At 39.9% G+C, this 20,124-nt stretch overlaps 2 protein-coding genes across 2 annotated transcripts; both read right to left on the bottom strand.

The window, feature by feature from the left end:
• Positions 1 to 1,045: 1,045 nt before the first annotated feature.
• On the bottom strand, positions 1,046 to 4,291 carry LOC103376098 (hepatocyte nuclear factor 3-beta-like). The gene is made up of 2 exons (XM_008306460.1): positions 4,217 to 4,291; positions 1,046 to 2,310 (listed from the first exon to the last, which is right to left on the bottom strand). Exons 1-2 carry the CDS (start codon positions 4,289 to 4,291, stop codon positions 1,198 to 1,200), a joined length of 1,188 nt encoding a protein of 395 aa, XP_008304682.1. The 3' UTR covers positions 1,046 to 1,197.
• A 7,976-nt stretch (positions 4,292 to 12,267) lies between these two features.
• LOC103376097 (CCAAT/enhancer-binding protein zeta-like) lies at positions 12,268 to 19,550 on the bottom strand (the record flags this gene model as incomplete). The annotated part of the gene is made up of 12 exons (XM_008306459.1): positions 12,268 to 12,899; positions 14,312 to 14,393; positions 14,712 to 14,779; positions 14,903 to 15,001; positions 16,078 to 16,134; positions 16,375 to 16,571; positions 17,768 to 17,828; positions 18,381 to 18,487; positions 18,634 to 18,700; positions 18,792 to 18,851; positions 19,295 to 19,397; positions 19,497 to 19,550. Coding segments are annotated over 12 exons (1,119 nt in total), but the record flags the coding sequence as incomplete, so codon positions are not given.
• Between the last annotated feature and the right edge of the window lie 574 nt (positions 19,551 to 20,124).

Raw genomic sequence — 20,124 nt, 5'->3', positions numbered from 1 at the left:
ACTATTTTTATATAAAATTATTCTTATGTACACATATATCAAACAGAAGACATACAGTTTAAGAAATACTTCCCTACAGGGCCTTTATCATACCAAGGACTTACAATTTAATGGCAGCAAACATCTCAATTAGACAAATATGTTTATGAAATCTGCTCAAACTGACCGTCCTGAGCATCATATTTTGAAACCAGAATCTCCCAGAATGCTCAATAATCCACTTTGATTTGATCTGCACGGCACAAAATCACAACATAAACCATCTCAAGTCACTTTAAGGTCAAGACTTGAGAGAAATAACTGTGTCTGAATGTGAGCAGCTGACCTGTGAAGACGGTTATCTGCTGATAAAGATCCTTCTGTCTGATGTTAATGTGCTCTAAGAGGAGAACACTTCACCTTCTCACCAGCTATTGTTCATATTGTTCTCTGCTTTTATCTGCCTGCGTGACCCTGCAGGTGATAATTAAACTATTTAGTGTTACACAAAGCCTTTATCTCAGTAAACACACTGGGCCCGACCACGCTGAGTGAATGTTGTTTTGAATGGATCTCATTTACACTTTCTTCATTTAAAGTCAAACTCAAATTTCAGGAAAATGGAGTAAAAATGAGGTTTACTGTGCTCCTTTTAAACTGTTTTTGCTTCAACTTGCTGCTATTTTCCTCCAGTAAGATTAGACAGTAAAGAAAAGGCAAGAAGAGCAAATTTAACGACTAAACCATGTTTTACATTTTATGTTTGGGTTAAGAAAATATTTAAACACTTGAAAAATCTCATTGACTTTCCTCTAAATTAAGTTGCAGCAATGCAAACCGTACATCCAACTTTAAACAGTGTCACCAATTGAAGCAACCCAATTTATATTCTCTTTTTTCAGGTTTTTATCAGTTATTTGTTTTGTTTTTTTCTTGAGCACCCAAATATGTAATTTTTTTTTTTTTTTTACATTATTCTTTTAATTAACACAAACCCTACACAGAGCTCAGAGCTGTGAGCAGTTAAAACCTGTAAAAACAACACAACCACGTTTTCTAGGGAATCTTTTTATCTGATGCAGGTCCAGAACACACACATGAGGGACGGCTTGTGGAAAACAGTTTGCAAATCCTTCAGGCCTCAGAACCAAACAGAAGAAGGGCCTCTGAGATATTTACAAATGTACAGACCAGAGTGTTCCTCCACTTCAGGAGGCTTCAGGAGTTCAGGATGGGCCTGATGCTGCTGCCGGTGCTGCTGCTGTACACTCCGTGGTGCTGGTAGTAGCTGCTGCTGTCGCTGTGCGCCGGATCCAGGCCGCTTTTGGCGGCCATCAGAGCCCCGGACACCGGACAGCCGTAGCCTCCGTACTGCACCACGGGCTCCAGTTTGTGGTGCTGCGGCTCGGACATGAGGTTGTTGATGGAGAACGGGTGGTTGAAGGGGTAGTGGTGGTGGTGGTAGTGGTCCGGCTTCAGGTGCGCGGCCTCCGGCAGCAGCAGCGGGTGGTGGTGGGGGTGAGGCAGCAGGTGCTGGGGGTGAGACAGCGGGGAGGCCAGCGCCGGTTTGACCCCCTTCACCTCCGGGGCCGGCGGGGAGGACGGGGACGGGGAGTGCGGGGAGTCCGAACCGGAGCTGCTGCCGGTGACCGAGCCGCCCTCCGAGCCCGGCTTCCCCGCCGCCTCCCCCCTCTCACCGGCGCCGGGCTTCTTCCCGCACTTGAAGCGCTTCTGCCGCCGGAGGTAGCAGCCGTTCTCGAACATGTTCCCGGAGTCCGGGTGCAGGGCCCAGAAGGAGCCCTTGCCCGGTTTGTCCGGTGACCGCGGCACCTTGATGAAGCAGTCGTTGAAGGAGAGCGAGTGCCGGATGGAGTTCTGCCAGCGCTGCTGGTTCTGCCGGTAGAACGGGAACAGGTCCATGATCCACTGGTAGATCTCGTTCAGCGTCAGCATCTTGCTGCCGGACTGCTGGATGGCCATGGTGATCAGGGAGATGTACGAGTACGGCGGCTTGGCGTGCGTGTAGCTCCGCCGGTACGGCTTGGACTCCCGGGGTCTGATGCTGCAGGCCTGTCCGTACACCGGGCTCATCACCGGCATGTTCCCGTACGGCGGCGGGCTCATGGGGCTCATGCTCGGGGGCAGCGCGGCGCCCAGGCCCGCCATCCCGGCCCCGGGCTGCACCGCGGCCCCGGGGCCCTGCGGCGGCATCCCGGCGGGCACCGGGGCGCTGCTGACCCCGTAGTGCGCGTTCATGTGGCCGCTGCCGCTCATGCCAGGCGCGCTCATGTAGCCGCTCATGGAGTTCATGTTGCCCGCTGAGGGGTAACACTGGAACACAGGGGCAGTTAGTTAGACCGCTGCACAGGTTTTTATATCAGCTATAAATATACAAAAAGCTTTTGAAAAATATCACGACTTTAATTTTTAAAAATCAAAAATCGCAGCAGCAGAATGAGGCCTGCATGAAGTCAGATCAACAGAAATAACCAGAACATCATCAGTTAATGTCTGAAGTTAAATCATACCAAACAATAATGATTTTAACTTGTTTCAAATGTATTTTCACATTATCCTGCTGATTATTTTAATTAAATTAATCATTCTAAGTTATTCAAAAATGTCTGGAAACTACACATGTATGCTGGAGGTTTGTCTTCAATAATACACTTTAATGATAAACTGATTATCCTAAATATTTGCTGATCAATTTCCTGATTAACAACAACTTGATTAAACATCTTGATTTTCACTTTACTGTAACAAACCTGGATTCAGTCCAGATGTCATTTTTAATGCAACAATAATACACAATACTACAATCCATGTATTTATTTCCAATTCCTGTTTCCATTATTTCTGTTTATCTCCAGCATCATTTGTAGTGATTCTCTGTTGACATTATCCAATTGGATTTAGTAATTAATTAATGTAACCATAATAAAGCAGATCTCCTTCTATCTGAGGAGAAGCATCTTAAATCTCAAACCTTCTCATTTTCCTCCTTTAAGGATGTGTTATCTGACTACAACTCATCATTTTTATTCCTTCACATATAAACTCAGGCCCGTGCACCTTTATTAGCCTCAGTAATAAATTAAAGACATATTATTTCACCCTATACATCGAGCTCAGTTAACAGGGGTTTGAGGAAGTCATCTAACTCAAAGGGCAACAAGAAAATATTTCATTTAGTGCATCCCTATACACGCAAGAATAACCCAATTCTCTCCAGAAAACATCCATGAAAATCTGTTGTGAATCTTTTTTTTCTCTCTTATGTAGATTTATTCCTAATTTATTTTTTGATCTTATTGATTTAAATTGTTGTGTGAAATCCACTGAGCACTGTGTGGAAGCTGTGGGCATCCAAATAAAGAGCAATAACTGTAATAAAGGATAATAGATCATTAACCTATAGGAGCACTGCCTTTTTGTTTTACAACATGAATGCTGCTTCAAAGCTCTCTGGAACAGATAATTAAATTCTTATTGTATAAAAACATCCTAGTGTTGCTAAATCCCCTAAATTCCCAGAAAAATCAAAGAGCATGATGTCCTCACCACAGCCTTTATAATCATCATTATTACCATTAATGCTGGAAATCTTCAGCAATGATCATGATGCTGCTTGATTTTTAGTTTTCTTGTTTCTTGACATCCACTTAATCCTTTTTTTACTACAACAATTGTAAAATACAACATTTAAAGCAGGTTGCATTTAAAAACTCTTGCTGCAGTTTAGTCACTGAGCCACATCTACAACCTGAAAATCAAAGTCTTGCATTCTTATTTCCAGAACAAACAAGGTCTCCAGCTCATAATATCTGGTGCACATATAGTTGCTCAGTTTCACCTTGATGAGAAGAATTATTTTGGAAAATATATTTCAGATTTAATCTGAAATTCAGCTGCAGCTTTGCTCCTTTACCTGGAGAACACAACATGAGCTAATCTCTCATTTTAATGCACTGCAGGATTAAAAATACATACATAAAAAATCACACTAATTAATGAACATTTTCATTTTAATGGCAGATTTAGAATGTAGTTTAAAATGTGCAGCCTGTATAACTGAGCACAGATGAGGCCTGTGTTGGCCCCTGAGTCGTTCTAAACCTTAACTTAGATGTTTGTGCCTCTGATCAGTTCGTCTCCTCTGAGGGAGAAAGTTTCTCTCTGATCAATATTTAATCACAGAGTCAACACGCGGCTGATAGCAGCTGGATGGACGCACCTCGGTGTCTCCGTAGTAGTAGCTGCTGCTCCAGTCCGGGTGCTCGTGTCCCTCCATCTTAACGGCGCTCAGCATCGTGCACGATCCGCCACCGATTCATCCAAACGGCGTCACAGCAGGCGGGAAAACAGACACAACACCCGCCTGTCCGCCGGTAACGGGCCGGAGGATCCTGGCTGTTTGTCTCCGGGTCTGACTGAGTGACAGCTGACTGACTGACTAGTGAGGGAGGCGGACTGAGGCTCTGAGCGGCTCCTCCACCTGCTGCAGAGCTGCTGTCCAATCAGCGGCCCGCCTCGGCCGCCACGGCCGGGCCAACATCCGGGAACCCCGGGGCTGGATGTGAGGATGGGCCCCTGAGCCTCAGCGTGTAGGACAGGGTCAGGAGGCAACTAAAACAAAGATGTAGTTATTTAAGTTTCAGGTAGGAGCTGTTCAGATGTAAATATTTGATATGATGAAATAAAAAGAAAAAACTTAGACTTAGCCTGACTTTATTAATCCTAGAGGGAAATCCAGGTGTTACAGCAGCATGGCTACTCAACAAAGGGGGTAAACAAGGCAAAAGACAACACAGAATATTATGGTAGGGCATAAAATGAAGGTAAAATAAAATAAAATATAGAAAATATCACATAGAAGAAAGTCAACAAAATTTCCAAGAATGTATAAGAGAGATACAGAAATGTGCAAATGAACAGAATGTGCAAAAAATAATGTGCTATTATATGATAAAATAATACACTGCTCAGATTGATGTATTAAAGAGTCTTATTGCTGCAAGGATGTCAGAAAAAAAGACAATTAAAAATGGTGAACTTTCCCAAATTGTAACAGCAAACAGCTAAAACAATGAGTTTTAGTCCAACAAGTGGAGCGAAAAAAAAAAGTAATTTTACCATCGAACACTGCAGAGAACGATATACTATTTATATAAACATGGCTTCTTCTTTTCTCTGACACTATTTAAAATTTTGGCCTGTGTTTTTGTTTGTTTGTTTGTTTGTTTTGCAGTTAACTAGTTATTATATTTAATTTAACAAAACAAAATCTGTAAAATTACAGGGAGAAACTGACCAAAAAAATTTAAAATAAATGAATAAATAGAGTTGTTTACCGGTTTTCTGTGATTGTAAACTTAAAAAACTGGACGGCTGGATTGTTGATCAGATCTTTAAAAAAGAAAACATCTGAATATTTGGCTTCAAGGGAAAAATGAGCTTTTTTCACCTTTTGTAGACTTTAAACACTAAACTATTAATGAAAATAAGTGCCAAGGTATTAATAACAAAAACAAAGCCTTAAGAGGTGCACAGTTGTACATTTATAGGTTTAAATAACTTGTTTATCACTATGAAAACAGAAGAGGTTAAACACCCAATTTTCTTTGAAAAGCAATAATTTGCCCTTAATTTTCACACAGTGAACCTGAAAAAATAAAACTTTTGCACTTCCTAGTTTGCACCCATTATTATTATTTTCAAAGTGAACCATATTTCAGTTTGATATGTAAAAGCAAAAAAAAAGGTTTCAGGGGGATTGGAAGACATTTTTATCAATTGCAAAAAAAAAAAACAATAGCACTTATAAATTTGTTTATTTTACATATTTCTATATTTTAGACCTCAGTTTAATCTAATGAGAAACTTGTTTCACATGTACATAAACAGTGGACACCAGCGTTCACACAGCAGGGGGCGTTGCAGAAAGAGGTTAAATAGATGCATGTTGCTGGTATGCAGAAAGGGACTTTCTAGGCTCCTGGGGGTTTGGTTACATGAGCAGGTGTCTGATTGGTCATCTGATGATGCAGCTTTCCCACTTCTCTTCATCCCTCAAGCTCACGTTCAGATTTAAATATTACATCATTGGATGTCATCAGCTGCAGGGTGGCTCAGTGGTTAGCATTGTTGTCTCGCAGCAAGAAGGTCGCTGGTTCACGTCCCGATGAGGACACCTGGGATCTTTCTGTGTGGAGTTTGTATGTCCTCGTGGGTTCTCCCCGGGTTCTCCAGCTTCCTCCACAGTTCAAAAACATGTTGAGGTTAAATGGTGATTCTAAATTGTCCGTAGGTGTGAATGTGAGTGTGCTTGGTTGTCTGTCTCTAAGTGTAGCCCTGTGATAGACTGGTGACCTGTCCAGGGTGTCTCCTGCCTTCACCCTGAGTCAGCTGGGATAGACTCCAGCCCCCCATGACCCTAGTGAGGATTAAACGGTGTATAGATGATGGATGGATGGATCATTGGAGGCCTATCAGACCCTCAGCCATACCAATCTCTGTACTAAATTCTCTGGACTGTTTACCAAAGTATCTAGAAACATACACAAATGCAGACGTTAAACACAAAAATCAACCCACTCCACTACACTAATAAACATTTCTGTTCCTCCTGCAGCACATCAACTATCTGCTTTCATGATGAGGTTCACGGTGCAGCAGAGAAGAGACAGAAAACAGAGTTGGTGTAATAATAATGACAATAATAATAATAATGATGATGGTAGGAAAACATCCAAGCTTAAAAAAATTTGATGATAGTTTCATAAACCTCTCATCAGAACAATGTCAGGGGGGTCCTCACCCTTCAACATTTATCTCAGTCTCCCTCATTAAAAGGAGCTTGTTGGTTCTAAGAGTACACAGTGGTGGAGGAGGTATTCAGATACTTTTCTTCAGTACTGACACAGAGCTGTAAAAGTACTCCCAAAATACTGCTGTTTAAATAAAGTATGTGGTACTGAAAGTTATCACTGGTGCATTTATGTGTGAGCAGCATTTTGTTGATGGAGCCGATGTTTGTTGTATATGACTGCAACTGATGATTATCTTCTTAATGGATAAAACAGGAATATTTTCTCCATCAACTGATTAGTGGATTGATGTGTGGAAATTCAGACAGAGCTGAGAAATGCAGTTGATGTCACCCAGAGCTCAAAGCAGCACCGTAACAAGCTTACAAATGATCATAAATAGATTCAAAGAAAAGGCAGCGAATCCTCACATTTAAGAAGCTGCACTCATGGCATGCAGTTTTGTTTCTTTCTACATGATGATCAAAGTGGCTGAACTCATTCTGCTGCTTGTTTTTTATCGTCGAATAGTTTGATTTACAGGAAAGCATCACATTGTTTAGCCACTCGTATGTTTTGTTTGCAAAAATCTTAATTTCATGAAGTAATAAGAGCAATATTTCCCCGTGATCATGTAGTGAAGTTGAAGGTATAGCAGTGCCAGCATCCAACATTCAGGAACAGCTCCTCAAAACTGCACTGTAAAATTTTCGGGTGTAAATTTATAGTAAATTACTGGCTACTAATTGCATTACTTTCACAGTAATTTAGTAAAGAGTCTTCTGGATGTGAGCAGGTGAAATCCAGCCGACACAAGATCCAATGATTCTTGTGTGAGCATCAAATATACAGACCAGTGTGTGATGATTTTCAAAGTGTTTCTATCAGAGTCTCAGGCAGAGTGGAGGCTGCCTGGGATCTTCCTCCTCCTCCTCCTCAGCTGCACCCTTTACTGTTTGTGGTCTGACAGTGTGTGTTTACCTGGTGGTGAATCTGAAAGGAAGGACGGCCGGGACAAGTCGGACCACCATGCTCTCTGCACACACTCCGCTTGTTTTCCCTCCTGCGGACGTCAAACAGCCACAAATATTTCTCCTGTTTGTGGGTCACACAGTGCGACTGTCAGGAGGCCGGAAGATTTGTTAAAGCTGCAACTTAGTGAAGAATTGAACTCACCTGCAGAGGATCATTAGAGGTATTTACAAGCCAGATGTTATCTTCAGAAGAAATAAGGAGTCATCTCAAAGGAGCTCTTTCGTGAAATGTAAGACAGAAAAGGTAAAAATTATTTTAAAGGGCAGAACAGAAAAATCCAGACTGGAATTTAAAGTGAAACTGCTGTCATAAAGGTGGAATAAAGGAATAAGTTTCTGGGGTTCTGGGGATAGTGGGCCTGCTCAAAGCACCATATTAGTTTTCTTTTTAAATGATGCAATTTTTGACATATTTAGGACACAAATTCAACTACGTGAAGAGTTATTAAACAAAATTCTGGGTTTTTAAAACATTGTTAGTTGATTCAGTCATGGCAAACTATGGTTAGATCTGGAACATGAATGTATGCTAAAGGCACAAACTGGCTAAATGGGCTAGATGCTAACAAAAGAGTGCAAATATGGAATAGAAAGACAACTCCAGTGGTGCAAAATACAAGTATAAAAAGACAAATAAGAATATTAATACATAGATATAGATATAAATATGGTGACAATGAGAACGCTAAAGTCATAGAATGTATATAAAGATGGACGTAGCCTCAAGGTCTAAAGGTCATTCTTTCTTAGAGCCAGCAGGGGGCGACTGTGCAGGTTGTAAAAAGATGTCCGATTGTATAGACGTCTATTAGAAAATGGCCCTACTTCCAACCAGATGTTTTATCTCACTTAATGTTTTCCTGATCACTTTATGGTCTCAGTTGCTAGTTTCAGAACTTTTTGAAAACAGCATGATGTTCATTTTGTAAATTGTGGTGTCATTTAAAGTAAAACAAAGTATAAAGCAGGGTATGCTATCTCTCCCTCAGTACATCTGCTTTTTCACAGCCAAATTCCAAACTTCAAAACATCAGTCCACAAACCATCACAGTCGCTACGTCCGTCTTTTATATGCAGTCTCTGGTTAAGACACGCTGCGGTTACACTTATTAAGACTTCTGCATGTGTTTTCACCACACAGATGTCACCATCATACTGTCTAAAGTGTGAAAGCAAAATATAATCACATGACATTTCCAGGTGTTTATACCGGTAATTCTTTAGAATTTCATTATTTAAGTTAATGGGACGTGGGCTCAGATAAGAAGCATGAAAATAGATCGATTAACCAAAAACGTTTTTATTTTGCTTCAGTCATTCTTTCAGCAAATATTTCAAAATGTTACTAGTTTTTGCAACAAAATTGGAAGATTTCTGTTATATATGATGGCAAATGACACATATTTGAGTTTGGGACTGATGAGCGGACAAAAGAAAAATAAATCGCAGGTGAGAGACGATATTTGACATTTTTAGAAATTGAAGACATTTGTAATACTGTTGAAGGCCTTGGGATTGAATTACATTTTAAAGACTTTTCCAGACGTGCAGATGGTCTGCTTTGTATTAATCTTTTAGTCAGAAGACTTCTTTCAAAATCCTCCAAAAAAAAAGATGTTTTTGTGACTGAGAATAACAAACTGCTCCGAGTTTAGACCTGTAAGAGCTGAGAACAACTGTGAGACCATCCACACACTCACAGAGTAAAGACCAATAGTCAGACTTATTTATTTATGTATTTTTATTTATTTATTTATTTTTTTGTATAATCTGTACTCTTGCTTTGAATGTTATTCTGTCAAAATCACAGTGTGTAGTTAAAGGAAATTGTATGTATGTTGCTTTGTTGCACATTGTGACTATACTGACATCTGCCGGTGAATCACCGAAACTACAGCAGCATTACAATTCTTCTGTTTCTTTTTTCTTTCTTTTAAACCCATAATTAGAATAAAATAAATAAATAAATGCAGCTGCTGAATCTGTTCCATAGTTGTTGTTTTTTTAAAAATGTAGTCTGTTTCACAATTTAAACAATGAACCTGTGAAGACAACTGAGGAAGACGTCTGTGAGGTGACATTTAGGATAAAATGTCTTCATATATATTTTAAAATAAAAGTAAAAATAAATCTTCTGCACCACCTGCTCTGGTGGGTGAATCTGTTACCGGGTTAACAACTTACATTTTGAGATATTACCCAAACAATTAGTTAATTAATAGATTTGCATTTTCTGTTTGGTGACAGTTTATGTATACAGTTTAGTTTTACGATTAAACAGTGTTCCTGAAAAAGTATTATTATTATTGTTGTTGTTATTGGTGTTAGCAGTAGCAGTAGTATTGCTAGTATAAAACAGCGTTACTATTTGTTTAAGTATACGTTTCTTAAGAAAAAAAAAAGTCGATACGTTTTCTATGTGGTTTGTACCTCCGAGCTTCCGTACGTTGAGGTAGCAGTTAGCCTGTTAGCTGTGATTGTACAACACAAGGACAACTGACCTGCCACCTGCGAACATTTCACAGTTTTAAGGCAGTTTCGGTCGTTATTCTGTTTTTTTCTTCTACCACAGACCTAAAGGTGAGTTAACTTCAGATTAGAGAACGTAAACTGGAGGTTAAACAGATTTAATGTGACAACTTCACCTTTAAATGAAGGCTAAATGTGTTTGCTAGCTTAATAAGGTGTCGCTTCTTGCCTCAAGATTATAATATAAAGCTGTCATTTCTAAAATAGACTCCTGCAGTTATAGAAACTTTAGGCTGTAAGTTTAGGCTGAAACCTTAATTCAAACGACACAATGCTGTAAATGACGAGAGAGAGAAGAGAAGAGGCTGCTGACATGCTGGATGCTGGTGTGTCAGGTCATTTTGCAGCCAGGCGCTTTAATGTCCACATTTGTAGTCTTAACAAATCAGACAGCTTTGGACCATCGTGTCCAACAACGTGATCCTGGGAAAACACAAGCAGCTAAAGCAACCTCTATGTATGGCACTACTACATGATGTAAGTGGTTGTGATACAATACAACAGGCTGCCTTCATGTTAGCTCAGTGCATGCACACTGCTATTGTCTATGCATCTGCAGCACTTGATGCTTTTGAAGATTCTCGTGGTCAAATGATTGCATATTTTGTGCCTGTACTCCTGTTGAAAGTTAACTCTTATCTTCCCAAACAAGTAGATTTTCATAATGTACTCATATTAAATCAGTCAAAGGAAGGAAGGAAGACAAACTTTACCTGTGACAGCTTGCATCCCTGTTAGTCTACATAAAGTTGTGTTTCTGTGTGTTGATCTTTCTGCAGATGCCTCCCAAATCTATGGAGCCTCTGGCCAAAAGACTCATGAGGGGAGTGATCGCTCTGGAGCTGGTGGGTGTCTTCGGGGCGTACGGTCTGTTTCACGCGATGAACAACAGTCAAGGTATCAGCTTGATATTAGGAAGCAGTCATCAGTGTCAGACACAGGCTGTGGAGCTGCTGGAATGAAGCAAAGTGATTCAACATCTGATTTATTTCCTCCTGCAGATTTCAGAAACACCATGAACAAGAGATTCCCATCGATTCTGGAAGGTAATCAGATGAACTTATTTATCCTCCTGGAATAGTTTCTGACTTAAAGGTTACAGCATTACGACAGTTTTTACCAATTACATTTTCATGAGGGTTTATCAGGAGTCCAGGTTAAAGCTGCTGTTGTAACTACTTAGAATTGGACACCAGGTTTATTTACATGTAGCAGCTGCTTAGACTGATTTTGTTAATCACAAATAACTTTGAGAACTTTAAGCTGCTTGTTTAACTAAAGTACCCCAGGATGCTGTTCCCTGTGTAATTGTTAGATATCTAAAACTTAATTCATGAAGTTTTACTGTTGCACCCACTGATCCACCGACTCTCAGATCTAATCTGGAAAAATCTGAATTTCACACTAAGATTGTAAATAGGGGGCTGCAAGGTGGCTCAGTGGTTAGCACTGTTGTCTCGCAGCAAGAAGGTCGCCCCGGTGAGGACACCCAGGATCTTTCTGTGTGGAGTTTGCATGTTCTCCCCGTGCAGTGTGGGTTCTCTCCGGGTTCTCTGGCTTCCTCCCACAAGGTTCAAAAACATGTTGAGGTTAATTGGTGATTCTAAATTGTCCGTAGGTGTGAATGTGAGTGTGCTTGGTTGTCTGTCTCTAAGTGTAGCCCTGTGATGGACTGGTGACCTGTCCAGGGTGTCCCCTGCCTTCACCCTGAGTGGATGGATGGATTGTAAATAGGTGGATTTTAGTTAAAACTACTTCCTAAAAATCAAAACTTGCCTGGCTGATCTGTTTTTAGTTAATTAAAATTACATATTTTGGTGGAACCAAAAAAACAAAGAGTTTTACATTTGTTCAAACTAAAACAATCTATCATATTAATCTGGTGTTTTCAGAGGTTACGTCTGTAGAAAACTGTATCAGGATCAGAAAACATTAGCTTTAATGTGAATACACATCTTTATCAAACACAGGGGCAGTGTGAATATGAACTTATTAGAATGAATTTATTAAAGAAATTCTGCTGGTTTTGTATTAAATTGGGAAATTTGTCTTTGATCTTCTACAGACACAAACCTGTCACCATGACAACACGCTGTCCAGCATAAGAGTCTTAAATTTTTACAAAACTGAAACGCGGCTCGTCTTCAGATCAGACATTTCCTTCTCATTAAACAGAGAAGAGGTACTATCAGTGTGCAGCTTTAATCAGCTGACAGACTGGATTTGAAAACCAGTTTCTGTTTGTCTGCTTCCGTTTCCTCTCAGTTTACTACAAGTCCAACGAGTGGGCGGGCATCCCCGGCATCCGAGAGAGAGACCACGAAGCCTGGACAGCCAAACAGGAGTGAAAATGTCCATCAGTGAAAAGTCCACATCATCAGCTACTACTTCTTCTTCTTCTTGTTCCCAAACGTCCTGCCTGCCGTCCTGGCTCGGCCGAACATCGGCTTCTTCTTGTTGAACATGGTCTTCTTCCTGCGCAGCGTTTTGACATCGCGGTCGTGGATCCAGTCGTCGCGCTGAGACTCCCACTTCAGCTGCTTCAGACCTGCGAGACAAGACAGGAACAAGACCTGAGTGGCTGCACAGCATTTTATTCATGTGATGGAACAAAACCTCAGAGGGGCGTTTTGGAATGTTTTTAATCACTCTGTCTAATTACAACACGGCCATTTCCACAGGAAGAGGGCGGTCTTACTTAGACTGGAATCAAGTTAAACAGGGATCTCTGGACAGGAGGAATAGCAACAACAAACAATAACCTGTTTCGATACACATATGTGAAAATTCCAAACAGTTGAATGTTTCTGGAAACATGTTGGATTTGTTTTAGACGATGCTAGATGGGGCCTTGAGATGGTTCAGCAGTGAGTGTTTGAGGGTGACTATGACTGATGTGAGTGGTTTTCTCTCTGTGGAGAAGTTATTAAACGTGGCTGGTATCCAGCAAATTCACTGAAAACCTTTCTGTGTCTACTTTTTCTTTACACTGTGTTGCTCAAAGCTTAGTTATTGTTGCTGTATAAAGACCCGACACACTGTATAGTAGTGATGGGTCCAGAAACACCGATGTATCAGCGCATGTGTCGAGCTCATGAAGCGAAACCCCGTGTCGGTGCGCGTGTCGCTTCAAGAAAGTCACGTGACCGATACAGCTGCTGTTTCGTCTGTCACTGAGGCGCCAAATTGTTTATAAGGACGCGCATCTGTCAACGGGATGCATCTCTGCCCAAAGGATCACAGATCTTTTGAAGCGCAATTCCAAGCTATTATGGAGGCTGAAAGAAAAAGAAAGGTTCCCGCCGTGTGGGACCATTTTGATCTTCTATCAGCAAATAAGGTATTTGGTTTTATTTCCTTGTTGTTTAATCCTGTTCCTGGAGAACTTGCATCAAAAACAATGTATTCGCATCAATGCCAAGACATTGGAACACTTGATTTTTTGGAATAAAAACTTCTATTAAGAAAAAAGCCTTCCTTGCCTCAAAGACGAGTACACAAGCATCCTCACATCCACACTTTCACTTTGATTTTCACGTTAAGACACATGTTCATGTTATTTATTGACTGTATATCTTAAAAGATGTTAAATATATTTTAAACTAAATTAAGATATAAAATAATGCAATATAAAATACAATAGCTTAAATTATAATATTGTTTATACTAGGTCATTAAATCAGTATGTCAGATGAGTCTGTCAACTAGGTTGCCTGTAATGATTTATAAGATCCAGCAGGTGTCAGTATTGAGCAACACTGACAGAATTCTTCACATTCAGTTGCGCCCTTTTGGATGTCAAGAGTCATCTCAGGAGTTTCAGTGGCCTCATGCTAAATTTCAGGAGTCACATCTGATGCTATCAGACTTGCTTTAAGTCTGTAACTGGTCACCTTCAGTTTTTGTTTCCTCGTTCATACCCTCAACAAGAAGTGCTAATACAAAAGCTGTATGTATTACCTGCTTTGTCTCTGTTGGCCATGGCGTTCAGCCCGATGTTGTCAAACTTGGAGCCCGCGTTCTCATCCAGCAGAGAGCCAAACTGAAAAACAAAGAATAAAGCTTCACATCCGACACAGTTTGAAACTCTTACTCTGAATGACGAAATTTAATTCTGAGGTAAAACCAACACACAACATCTACATAGAACATCTTTCAATGATCAGTTTTTTATTCCAGTTGCTAGAATAACAAAATGAATCAAAAAGGTAGAGAGGTAATAAAGTGGCAGCCAATGACAGGCTGCTGTAGTCACTCAAACATTTATCAGGACGTCTGCAAATCCGTACAGTCTGAAATGTATTCATGCAAAACGAAGGCCTTTAAACAGATTGTAGGCAGTTTCCCCTGAACAACTCACCTCTTCAGCAGAAGCAAACATGGCTGCATTTGTCTTTTCTTTCTTCTTCTTCTTTCCCTGTTTGGAACCTGACAGAACAAGCAGCCATCAACCTTCTGACCAATGCAGCAGCTGCAACATGAGCTTTCATAAAGCTCTGCTCATGAAAACCCAACATTATCAATAAAAGCTGAATAAAGAACTGTTCTCACCTAAAGATCCAGAGAAGTCGAGCTCCTCTGAGGATTTCCTTTTTCCCTTCTTGGTCCGAGGAGTGATGTCTGGAGCTTCCATGTCGTCATCATCTGAATCTGCAGCGAATAAATGTTTGTAACAGTTTGATTTAATTTTTTAGTGCAGAAATAAACTGACAACTACTGAAAAAAGTATGTTGATGTTAAAAGTAGTTCTACAAATACAGGCGTGACTTGATAATCTGACCCTTAACAATCTTAAACCTTGCTATTCGACAGGTTTTTAGGAAAAAAAAAAAAAAAAAGGGAACCCATGAAAATTAGCCTTTAACATACTGACAGCCTTGGATTCTGACTCCAACCTGACATTTTATGTCACAAATCAGGATAACGGTGTATTATCTGACAGATTGGCTACGTTCAGACTGCAGGACTTAATGCTCAAATTGGATTTTTTTTGTGAAATACGATTTTTTTTTGCGAGTTCGTGCACATTTCCAATTAAATACGACTTGTATGTGATCTGCTGTGTGAACTTCATACGACCCAAAAGTGTCTCGCATGCACAGAAGAGGACACGATGACGTCACACGCTGCGAGCATGCTCAGTGTTTACGGAAGTAAACATGGATGATGGAAACACAACTGTGACCGCTAACTAGACTGGCATCAGCAGCCAAGTACTGCCTGTGCGTTCCGGCCACTTCCACCCCATCAGAGCGCTCCCCCAGGGTGGAAGTGGTCCCCCGACTGCACTGAATATTCTGGTATTCATCATTAATTGAGATCAGAAAGTGCTATGCGGACCAGCCCTACTAGTTATTAAAACAACTACAAACAATGAATATTAACAACAAACGACCCTTCAGGCATCAAGCCCTCCTTGTATCTCGACCTCAGTCTTGACAATCCGACAGCCTTGCTATCCGACATCAAAAAAGGTTTTACATTTAGTGTCCGATTATCGAGTCACGACTGTACTACGAGAAAAACCTACTACTACTTTCAACACGTTTCACTTCTAACGGAGCGTTTTTTCATTGCAGAGCTGTTACTTTCTGAACCTGCAAACTTCCTCTGCAACTTTCCAACTCACTCACTCTTTCAGTGGTGGTGATCTCACATATAAAAATGTTTCTGGCTTAACAGAATCCAACTATGATGGAGGTCTTCGTGTGTGAGCTCGTACTAACCTCCAAACGCAGCAGCAGCAGCATCACCATCATCATCATCATCCTCCAGCTCTGGAACTAAAAGAACAAGAGACAGATTGACTCAGTCACTTAACCTGGACCACACAACGTACAAGAATACGGACCAAACCACATGAACACAGTCACAATAATATCATCTGAACTCAAATCTATGTAGGAAAACAAGATTTTGAATTTGAAAGCATATTAATTGATCTCTACATTATACACAATTAACAAAATACCCATTTGTTAAATAAGGTGTGATCATGATTTGAACTTTTTCATTTTCTCTACCTTCGTCATCATCATCATCATCATCTCCACCTCCGTCAGGATCCATGAACGCCCCTCCTTCATCGTCCAGTTCGTCTCCAAAGTCTTCCTCGTCCATGCTGCCCAGAGACACCTCCTCGTCATCCAGGTCGTCCACGTCCGAGTCGTCCTCGTCCGAGTCCTCTGCAGCTTTCTTACCTTGTTTGCTCTTCACATTACTGACACACAAACATTGAGGAAGGAGAGGACTTAGTCAAAACATTGCGATCAAATGTCAAAGTTTGTAAAGCTTATTTTACACAGAACAAAGTGTAGACGTGTGAGGACCAGTAGCACTGAAGAATGTAGAATAACCTCCTCAGCAGCAGTTTTCCTGTTTGTAGTCAGAGAAACTGAGCTGCAGAAAATGTAGCGTTATTCTTTTTTTTTTTAACAAATTAGCCACGAAGGATTTACACAAAACCCAACCCTGTGGTCTTAATGTAACACATTTCTATTTTGTGAACACACACTCAGCAGGTGCAGACAAGTATGAGAAAATGATTTAATGTTGATCACGTCTGAAGACACAAAAGGAGGTAGAACTGAAGTCATTTCCGTTGAGTTAGTTGAAGAAAATGCTGTTCAAGGTTCATGAAAACTTTGCTCACAAAATACATGAAAGACACCAATTTGAGTCTGAATAAAACTAATGTAAATATCCTGTGCTTCTGAACAATTAAGAGCAAAGAACTCACTGGGGGTTTGCTGAAATTAGAAGATAACTATGAAAATTATTGATGGATTAGGATGAGAAGACTGTGAGTAGATGACATATGTGGCCAACAGCATATCTAACAATGTGTTGTGTATTTATTTTTTTATTATTTGTTCTCACCCTGGTGAAGGAGACGAAAACATTTGGTGAATGAAGTGTGCAGCACAAGAGAAGAGCTGTGAGACGTCTTTCATATTAGGTGGTGTTGATTAGGGCAGGGTGACACGGCCAAAAATATTTATCACGACATAAATGAGAAAATTTGCGATAACGATATAGCTGACGATATAACTGACGCTAGACAAAATACTTCAAAACGGCACAACTTTGTTGGTGCAAATAAAAAAACAGAACCATTTCTTTTCCATTTCCAGCTGTTTTTGATGTGCATTAAAGCTATATTGTACCAAAACCAATAGTGCATCCTCGGTCGCCGCCATGCTTCTCGCTCCATGTGTGTTAGACCGGATGAAAACAACGGCCCTGCACGTTTCACTTAAATTTTATCGCAATATTTCACTTTCATATCATCCCCTAACATTACACCGGTATTACTGTGCACGGTATGATGTGACCCAGCTCTAGAATTAATGTAACAAAAAATAAAAGTAAAAACAATCATGCTGCTTGTAACAAACTGAAAACTGGTCCACTCACCCTGCAAAGTCCAGATCATCAACCCCCAGGTCAGTGAAGTAAGAGTCTCCCTCACAGGAATCTGTTCAAAGCAAAGTCAAACATCAGTATAGATTAAGTTCACTGTTGTTTAAGGCTAAAAATAAAAGTGACTCCTTAATTACCTGTTTTCTCCTTTAACCACTTACTGTGAGATTTATTTTTGTAATTCATCTTTTTTCTTCTGTACCAGTGCAAAGAAGTCTGAAACTTGGTTGTGGACAGAAGGCGGGACAACCAGGAACGATTTATAGGAATTAGAAATCATATTTTGGGTGACATCAAATCTGATTTTAGTTTAGTTTTAAAACAACTGTATTAATTGTTCTCCATTTTCAATTGAATTAATAAATGAAGTACTTGATGCCTTCTTCAGTTTAACCCAGTAACTGTGGTTCTGTGCTGTTTGCATGAGAAGTTATTCTAAATAGAAAAAAGTCAAATCAGACAGAAACGGGCCTCAAACTGCCGTCTCTAACCTTTATGTCAGAGTTGATTGATTTAAAATCATCGGCAGATTTCAGTAGTGCATGTGGTTCAACCCACAGAACAATAAAACTAGATTCTCTGCATCCATCTTTGTGTCTCGACTCACCGAGAAGTTTCTCAAACTCGTCATCATCCACGTCCTCCAGGCTCTCATCGTCGCCGTCTCTTCGCGGTCGACGAGTCTGTTTCTCCTGCTCGTGCTTCTTGAAGTAGCTGATGAGCAAAAAAAATAACCCAAAAAACAGATGATCAAGATTATAAAATGTATAATAAAACAAATGTTATTTGATTTTAAATTTGGGAATAAATGCTGAATTTTATCCTTCATTTTCTTGTTTAAAAGAAAAAAAGTGACTCACCGATAGAAGAAGACTTCATCCACAGGAATCTGACTTTCGTCTTTAGCAAGAAACTCTGCACAGTTCACTGACAAGAAAGAGGAAAGTGTATTGTTGTCAGACGACACTCAACTGACGTCAGAAACAGGAGGAAAGACTGACTGTTCCTTGAAACTCACCTGGTAAAGAGTTGGCAGGTAATCTCTGTTTGGGCATCATCGCTGCAGAATCAGTGTTTTCTGAGGAGTAAAAATAGTGAAAGAGATTATTGACTTTTTATTGTTTCATAACTGGATCTGTAGATTTACCAGATGTTCAAATTATTCTGTAGCTGAACATGAACAAACACTGTAATTACTGTTAGAATATGCAAAGTCAGTGGTTTCAAACAGGAGTCTCTTTACTGTCTTTTTGGATCTATTTGTATTTATTTTGCATCTCTTTTTCATCATTTTGCAGATCTTTCTGCTCGTTTGAGTCTCTGCTTTGTAGCATCATCTTCTAGTCTGTCTGAGTCTATCAGAGGCCATTTGTGTCTCTTTACATTTTTCATCTAGTTGAGTTTATGTTGCATCATTATTATCAACATATGAACATGTAGTAAACACACATGTATATACCGGGCAGAAATATATGCGATATACTTCAATAATGAATATGGAATGGAGTTTGGGTATATTACGTTTTCCTTTCAGTTGTTTGGGGTTTCTGAAGACGAACCGATCCAAGAACCTGATGAGGGTGAAGTCCTGCAGAGGGTCACCTGAGTACTGGATGGAGTCTCCCTGTGGAAACACAAAAATATTAAAATGTTTACAGAACAAACAAGATGCACGTTTACCTCTAAAAAGAACAAAAACATGACATGAGAGCTGCTGTTTTACCTGCAGGATGGTTTTTGCAAACAGCGACACTGAGGGGTGGAAGTGGAGCGCCAGCTGCAGAGAAACAAACCAGCAGACAGTCCAGATGGGTTTGAAACTTTGAAAAGACTTCATCTCTGCTGACAAACTCCAAACTCAGCTTACTCACTTCATATTGACAGAGAACCAACTTCTAGTTGTTTGTTTGTTTAAATCAAAAATGCTCCTGTTTCTGTTGTTTGTATTGTCCAAAGCTTGGAACATGTAAGATGCTACAGAAATAAAATCATTATCATTATTATTTTGTCTTCACATTTAATCCTGTTTTTTTTTTTTTTTATCTCATTACACTTCAGGACTATTTAAGATACATTTTTCATTTAAGTCATTATTTTAAAAATCTTGAAATTTATAAAGCATACTAAAAAACTTATACAGAATTATTCAGCTAATCAGCCTGTTACATACTCAGACACTGATTTCATTATTGAGTATTGTCACAGGAATATTAGTGAATTGTGGTTGTTCCCATGTGACTCTGTGTTTTAAGTATTTAGTGTTTTACTCTCTGGTAAACGAGACAATTTATTTTAAGACAAAATACAGTTAAGTAATTATAAAATATAGATCACATAATAAAGTATGAATG

Source organism: Stegastes partitus, unplaced genomic scaffold (assembly GCF_000690725.1).
Source record: "Stegastes partitus isolate 25-593 unplaced genomic scaffold, Stegastes_partitus-1.0.2 Scaffold3663, whole genome shotgun sequence".
Taxonomy (NCBI): Eukaryota; Metazoa; Chordata; class Actinopteri; family Pomacentridae; genus Stegastes; species Stegastes partitus.
Note: the sequence above shows the minus strand (reverse complement) of the source record. Positions and strands in the feature narration are given on the sequence as shown.